At 40.3% G+C, this 8,156-nt stretch overlaps 1 protein-coding gene across 2 annotated transcripts; it reads right to left on the bottom strand.

Annotated features, from left to right (window-relative positions):
• Window positions 1-2,614: 2,614 nt before the first annotated feature.
• Window positions 2,615-7,182, bottom strand: LOC124135195 (sulfotransferase 1A3-like). 2 transcript variants are annotated; one of them, XM_046500447.2, is made up of 6 exons: window positions 7,071-7,182; window positions 5,959-6,160; window positions 5,019-5,345; window positions 4,634-4,734; window positions 3,977-4,121; window positions 2,615-2,947 (listed from the first exon to the last, which is right to left on the bottom strand). In XM_046500447.2, the coding sequence occupies exons 2-6, from the start codon at window positions 6,128-6,130 to the stop codon at window positions 2,832-2,834; spliced, it is 861 nt and encodes a 286-aa protein (XP_046356403.2). In that variant the 5' UTR covers window positions 6,131-6,160; window positions 7,071-7,182; the 3' UTR covers window positions 2,615-2,831. The 2 variants fall into 2 exon arrangements, with proteins under 2 accessions (XP_046356403.2, XP_046356402.2); XM_046500446.2 differs by having other exon boundaries at window positions 7,020-7,162.
• Between the last annotated feature and the right edge of the window lie 974 nt (window positions 7,183-8,156).

Here is an 8,156-nt window from a genome sequence, read left to right as displayed (position 1 = left end):
AGCCACAATCATAGGTTTCTGGCGTACCCAAGGGACGCAACTCTGCACTGCGAATCGCGGGGCCTAAGACGATTGGGCCACCTGTGCCCCCCAATGACATTAAACAGTGGTGTGGCATGTGAGAGTAAGTGAGTATGGATTTTAGCAATAATTCAGTAAATTCGCCGTGGGGACACCAAATATGGGCTTCAAATATATATCCCATAGTAGGGGTTATACTGCTACCTGATTTAGGATACATGCAGAGCAAGATGTCATTTTCACATAACTCTTTCCAATGCCTCTTTTGTCCGGGAAGTCATTCAGGTTTGAGGAAGCCATTGGCGTTACAACACGTATTGGTGTCTCCGCCGTCGTCTGAAACACCCCCCACCCCCTACCCCAACTGTGCCTGAATTCACAGAAAGGAGCTGATGATACCCAGAGCTGGATGATACCCAGAGCTACAGAGGCAGCTTGTCTGGTCTGCCAGGGAGGTCTGGACCATATGTAGACAGAATGAGACTATACTTTATACTGTGTAACTAGTTTATTACCCTTGACTTTCACCACAGCATTTGAGTTATCTTCCTTACATTTTGCCACAATGTCCGTCACTGTTGCTTAGCTGGCCCCTTAACCTTATCCGTATCAACCTGTCCTTATGACATATGACTGTTTCCCTGAGTCATCAAAGAAAGTACGGAATGTCACACTTTTACGTAAAGTGGGTTGAACTCAGAAGAAACATGACCAAGTGACAGAAAATATGAAAAAAAAACATGGTCGGGTGTCACGCATTCCGCATTCTGTTGTACCAAACAAAGGCTGCGTAAATACATGTGGCAACAAAATTGTTGCGTCAAACTAAACGTGCAGTAGGTACATTGGTTCATTTATAATTTATTGGCACAAATTTACATCTGCATTCGCATGTATCATTTATTCTATGATGTATATAACGAAAAATGTCAAGTTTGGTCTCTAGTATAAACCATCGTATTTATCTCTTCGTATAAATATTATCTGTTGCATGCCATGTGTGTGCCTATGCATCATAAACTCAAAAAACGGAAAGGATTTGTTTTAATATTTGCAATCGGCACATTAAGTGCCATCGATCATTGATACACAGTACACTAATGAATTAAAACATTTTTATGAATATCAATCAAATTTAAACTACATTGAGATATAATAGTCGTGTCTCTATGCCGAATTCCACGTTTTTTTTAAAATAGACAATCGGTGTGTATTTCCCTGTGTTGACTAATGTGACCAGGAACTGAGTGAAACTGAAATACATTGTATGATGTGTCATATTCAGTTACTGATTTATGTCAACATGACCTGAGTGAGCTAGACATACGTAAGTATGGTTCGGATTTTGAATAGAAACTAGATATGGTTTCAGCTGCAGCTGCAAAACCAGATATATTTATAAAAAATACTATGAGCCTAAAGATATTCTTGTAAAGAACATATTGCAACAACGTATGTCTTATGGCAGACAATTTCTTCTTTTCTTCAACAGTCTGAGGCAAAATTGTATTTTCAAGCATTGATAAAATATTTTTGCAACAACATTCCAGCGCTGGCCCATCTCCTCGAATATGAAATGGTCGCCCTTACACATAGTGTGTATTATTCAGTTGTTGACTATTGCCAACATGACCTGAATGAACCTGGCGCTTGGTGTGTCAGCAGATCTACTTTCAGATTAACATTGTAACGTGCTTCCGTTAATGCTTCCAATGACCAGTAGGGGCGGTTGGGTAAGCCTAGTGGTTGAAGTGTTCGCTCGTCACAATGTAGACACTGGTTCGATTCCCTGCATAGGTATAATGTGTGAAACCCATTTCTAGTGTCACCCGCCGTTATAAAATCTATATCCATCATTTACAACCCTCCTCAGTTCGGTGCGTATTAAATGATTTGCATGCATGGTTCAGCCAAAGTTAATATTGTAGAATGGAGGGAGTGATTGTTGTTTAACGCCATAGTGAGTAATGCTCCAGCTATATCACTGCAACCTGTAAACATTTGAGTCTGAACCAGACAGACCAGAGTCTGAAAACCAAATCCATTAATACATGGGACTTAGTCTATTCGAGCAACACGCGTAGATTACAATTTCCCCCGAAATTCCTACAGTAAACATTTGGCCCTTGTGGCTGCTGATTATTTGTGTGAATGACCCGTTATATCCTGCAATCACACACACACACACACACACACACACACACGCACACGCACACGCACACGCACACGCACACACACACGCACACACACACACACATGGTATCTTAGTGGGCACCACCGCACCTCTCTGCTGGAGGAAGTCCACAAGCATTACCTTCTTGTCACCAGTCCAGCTACCTTTTTGGATGGACCATACGCAGCGGTGTTCTGCTGATCCCGACACATATCATTACGTACATACCCACCCCAATCTGTCATGGTGCTTTACGTTGACCTTCGCATGACGAATGTGAACGAGGGCTCATCTGAAAACATTACACAAGACCTTCGGTGAATCCCTCAGTTTCTATGCTCAAAACCCCATTGGCGTCTGTCCAACCAATTGTCAGCGAGTTGTTTTTTTGTTGTTGCTGAAGTGTGACAAACGCAGATCTAATGTTTCATTCCTTTTATTGTGGTCACAGTTCATATTAAAGTACATACAGAAACAATGATTGGCAATGAAGTAATATATTCTTTCACAAAGAGAGCGCCCAATTGTGGATAACACTGGTCTTCATGTGTCGTCCACCCGCAATGCCGCGCTATTCAATTTGCCTACTCAAACTACTCTAGCCATTTCTACCGACTCTCCCTTCTTCACAACGCCATTATTTCAATGAATATCTGAACTCCAAAGGACAATCCATCATCTTTTCCTTGAAGAGATGGTCACACCACTCATTTTGGGCGACAGTAAACCAATTCTTCCAGTCGCCAACCTCACCTGACAAAAACAAAAGTTAATGCTTGAATCGAATGTAAGAATATTGTAATGATGTATTTTTGATATGTACGATTTGCAAAAAAAACATCAGGTTGCTGGTATCTATGATGTTAGTCTCCGACAAAGCGTTCGACCCATGGGAATGTAGCATTGCTTTCTTTAAATAACCATCTCAAATCGTTCCAATGTTTATATAAGGAGCATGACAACAAATATACGGACAAAGGCAAGTGAAACTGATAGTACTAGAGCTAGTCACGTCTAACGTTTTATCTTCTCGTCCAACAGTAATAATCAAACACAATATGATAATTGATAAAAGATATGGAATGATCTATCACTGAAAATAAAACAATCCCAAAGTCATCGTCTTTTAAGAGACAGTTAAGAACATTTCCCCTTAACTTTTTACGACTCTTCCATCAAGGGCGTCCAACAAGAGCATGGTTTACTGTGTCAATGTTAGCGCTATATAAGTGTATATATATAAATTATTATTATTAATACCCCGGGAATCATCCATTCACGACAGCTAATCACCCATGTTAGTCGCTTCATCATTGCCAAAATGCAGCGTATATGCATCTTGCAACAATCATATATATAACTATAAGCTTCCTGAATTGCTCAGGGAATTCTCGTGAATAGTCAATTGGTCAAGGTTGTTTTACAGTTACTGAACAAAGGACCCTTTACCTTATGGCAGCAGTGCTGTGCAGTGCTACCATGGCTTTCTTCGATGTCAAGTAATCCCTACCCTCTTTCCTTACTCTGCCTAATATATCAATGACTATTAGTGACAAGAAGCAACCCTGTCTAAAAGTTTCTAGATATTATATTACATTGCACAGAACGCACTGAATCACATTTCAAATATAACCTTTTCTAGAATTCTGATTCATCATGGCATCCTGGGCAACCAACAATCACATTTTCTTGATATTCCATTCCACAGAGGGTTCTTTGAGATTCATACTCACAGCTGCAGATAATTCATTCCACAGAAGGTACTGGGACATAAATGCTCACCCTTTCTATACATGACCTTGGACAAGGGTGACTTGCTTTTCTGCATGGAGGCGAAGCTGCAGTGATCACACACTTCCTTCACAAACTCATCACTTCTGTTAATTCCAAGGAAGGCTGCCACTTTTTTCATCTCGCGGAATACATTCTTTGAACATGTAAAACATAAACATCAATCATATCCCGAAAGACCAAAAGCCTGAACATAAACACACCACATTATAAACACATTAATATACTGAACACACGAAACGATACCCATTAACACTCGTCATTATAAACAAATTAATATACTGAACACACGAAACGATACCCTTGAACACTCGTCATTATAAACTCATTAACATACTGAACACACTAAACAATATACATGAACGCTCGTTGAGTTGTACAAACAGACTAAAAAACTGGACACACGAAACATATACATGAACACATGCCATTGGGAAAACTAGAAGCGCTTTACATCAACACTAGATAACGTGCCTGCCCTTGTCACATTTAACTTGCACTTTTACAATGCACTTATTTGTGGATTCGAACTGGAGACATTGATGTAAAGAGATTTATCCACATGGCATCAAGCCCATTTCCCGGACAATGAACATCACACTCAACACTATTATTTGTAAACAACATAAGAATAACAAAACCATGTACCTCTTGCATGTCTTCATAGTTAATCGTCAGTATTGGGACGTCAGTGGTTTTCTTCACCTCCTCCCAATCCTTCACATGGTCGAACCAGGAACCATATTCAACTGAAATAAGGTACACACTGGTCACAAATTCATCGTCAGATATAAATTGAATATTAAAGCGGTTGGGTCTATGGTGTGTCAGAAGCAAGCAAATGGTGCTGATAAATCAAGGATGATACTCATGGCGGATTTGGGATTTGAACTCGTGATCAATGTACCCACAGCCAACGGATGGTAGAAATGTTACTTAAAGTACGTGTGATACGCAAGAAGAAAGTATTGATCACCACCTACAGTACACGTTTGCCATTTTGTGACCAAAGTAAAATACGAAAAGCCCTCACACTTCCCTTCCAGTGAGGGTCGGACGAAATTCTTCCACTCTCCAGTGTAGTTGTAGGCCTTCGATAGTTTCTTCATATGGTTGTAAAAAGAAACAGTCACGTCCTTGGGGTTCCTTGTCACGTACAGGATCCTAGGTTTCTTTACCTTAACCTGCTCTGGAAGTTCGTTGAACATCACGTGAGTGTTAAGGATTCTGGGAGAAGGGACATCTTTGTAGTAGTCATCAACTTTGCAATTTTCCATCAAGTTAAATCCTTTGGCCACTTCTTCACGTTCGAGTTGTCCCGCCGCCAGCAGGCGAACCATCTCGTAGACCCAGTGAGTGCCTGCATAGAAACATCACAGGGGCCTTCATGGCTTGGGAAAAATAGATTCAATTTTTTCCTTGTACTTGACACATATTAGTGTTTACTGCTAACGTGATATTCATGTCATGAAATTATGTATACCCTGAAACATAGCAAAGTCCGTATTTGTTTTGGGATGAGGTCGCATTTGTGTTTAACGACCAGTCATGTACTGTGTAATACATGTATCCTGTCACCATATAATGAGGGGCGGTTGGGTAGCCTAGTGGTTAAAGCGTTCGCTCTTCACGCCGAAGACCCGGGTCCGATTCCCGACATGGGTACAATGTGTGAAGCCCCTTTCTGGTGTCTCCCGCCGTGATATTGCTGGAATATTGCAACAAGCGGCGTAAAACCATACTCACCCACTCACTCGCTCACTCACTATATAATGAATAACGACCTGATGGTTTTCCTACCATATCCCTCAAAACAAACCAAAGAGAAACATCCAATGATGTCAGGTTGGGTCTGTCTCACATTTTCAGATTATCTTCATGTAGACCAGAGATTGTAAGCAAAATGTGATTCCTGACCTGAGGAAGATTTTGTCATAATTATATTTCTGTATTGATAAGTACAGTCTACATACCTGACTTTGGAAAAGTACACACTAGAATATCATCAGAGCGGATTTCAGCAGATGGTAATGTCTCCAGGACTTTTTTCTCCATACATCCGGGGAAATTTGGGTATTTGCGGCCATTGTAGCTTAACATCGTCAACTCATCTCCACCATCATCGGCTACATGTATCAACTCCATGGCGACTGCAGGTCGTAAGTTTCTTCACTCCTGAATGTGGTTATAAATGACTTAAATCTGATACTGAAGTATATTTAGGGTGTTGTTTATGGCTATATTTCATTGGAGATAAACCGGAAACGATATAAGTAAACCGGTAGTTCTAGGCATTCGGCGAATCTGGACAATGCAATCCAGTGATTGATATTGTGATCAACTATCAACACCGTCGGGGTACGATGACACGCCACGAACCAAGTCGCCAAGCCTGATCACTCAATACATCATATCGCCTCTTAAGCCAAGCATATGTTGTTGGGGGCCAATTCTTAGCCGGAATGCCCACGGAACAGGAACATCCTTGTAGTTAAAACGATCACTCGTTATGCCTGGGTGAAGTGGAGGAACCTCATACATGATGTGCATTAAAAGCTGTGGACTATTGTCAATCTGACGTTAAGGAACCTGACATATGATGTGCACTATAAAGGATAGACTGAGTGAATATGACATATGACGTACAATTAACAGCCGTAGGCTGTTGAGGACATAATCAGTTTTGAGCAGACACATCACAACCGAGATTGCTTTCGACTGCAGTTCACATTGACAGACACAGTTGATTCAGGAGACACGCGAAAATGTGTGGACGCATGTATTTTCCATACTGGACAGAGAGTTTTTCTCTCACGACTCCCTGACTGACTCGTAGAAAGAGCATGTGCCCGGAGGGCGGTAAATTTGTGGTTCGATACCTGACCGATCCCTGTCTGGCGTATCCATATTAAACTATGGCATGGTATCTCATTGAGCAAACACTACAAAACTGGTATAAGCCTGGCACCTAGTACAAGCACCAACACGAACCTGCCAGAAGGTAGCTGTATAAGTGAAATAATATTGAACTTACCGTATAGCTTACAAACGTTACGTTACACACCAGGACACAACATATACTCACTACTGGACGACCAACCCCTTAAATATACTTTCTTATCGTAGCAGTTGTCATATCTGACGGTTGCGTCACTGAAAATGCGAACTTTGCCACCCGTTCACGTGCTGTTCGTACCTAGTTATTGACACAAACTGAGACCTTCCTGTCAGAATCTGTGTACACTATTAGGTCATCGTGACTTCTTCCACATAATATTCGGTGATGTTGTCTAAACATTCGGCTACCAGTTTTCCCGAACACAGAATGCAGAGTACAAAAGGACGACTGACACACAATGATGCATCTAATATCCTAAAAGTAGTCTTTTTTTGTTATTATGGCAACAATGTAATGTGTTTCATCAGACTGCTGAGTCACACGACGAGATAAGCGGCCCACACACATGCTTCTCGTACAAAGCAAAGGTATGTGGAGAAACCATTTGACACGTTTATTCAAGTACGTGAAATAATAGACTGGTGGAAGAATTTTCGCCCATTGAGTAAATACTATATATAAGAATTATGCGACCCACAAAGTGTCATTCTTGAGAGTAAGAACTGTGATTATGACGTATTTTCATTCACTAAGAAATAATTTATTTAACACTAAAGTATGTGACAAACTCTTTGTTCTACATCCTTTATGCAATTAGAAAGCTTATTACAAAAATCATAAGGTTTAGAAATAAATGCTTTCTTCCTTTAATCATTCTTTTAAGATTCATATATACTTTTATTGGTGAAATTGATGGCGTTCTGTGAATGCACAAAGTACTGCTGCAGTTTAATGCTTTCACATTGATGTAATTACAATTAAACATGTGGCAGTCACGTACATAAATGAAAAGACCATAGGGACTAACGCCACTTTGATTTCCCGTGTGAACACCTCGTCATTACATTATAACAATACTATCATCACAAATATCAAACATATAAACGGATATCAGAATGTTATCTGGTTCTATTAATCCTAAGCTTGACCCTTGAAAAGGAATTCAGAGATTCAGAGTTTATGATAATGTAGTGATGACATGTGAGACTAATATGCCAACATATTAATTACTGGAAAGTAAATTTTGCTCCAAATAGTTGTCGGCGATGTCTA

The sequence above is a fragment of the Haliotis rufescens genome, unplaced genomic scaffold, assembly GCF_023055435.1.
Source record: "Haliotis rufescens isolate VD_foot unplaced genomic scaffold, xgHalRufe1.0.p SCAF_15, whole genome shotgun sequence".
Classification (NCBI taxonomy): Eukaryota; Metazoa; Mollusca; class Gastropoda; order Lepetellida; family Haliotidae; genus Haliotis; species Haliotis rufescens.
The sequence above is the reverse complement of the archived record's forward strand: the minus strand, read 5'-3'. Positions and strand labels throughout refer to the sequence as shown.

What these genes read in the sequence shown, in the direction of transcription:
- LOC124135195 (XM_046500447.2), bottom strand. Translation starts at nt 6,130, where the DNA reads ATGGAGTTGATACATGTAGCCGATGATGGTGGAGATGAGTTGACGATG. An exon ending in ACCCTCACTGGAAGGGAAGT is followed by an intron (nt 4,735 to 5,018) that starts GTGAGGGCTTTT and finishes ACCTTATTTCAG; the next exon opens with TTGAATATGGTTCCTGGTTC. An exon ending in ACTATGAAGACATGCAAGAG is followed by an intron (nt 4,122 to 4,633) that starts GTACATGGTTTT and finishes ACATGTTCAAAG; the next exon opens with AATGTATTCCGCGAGATGAA.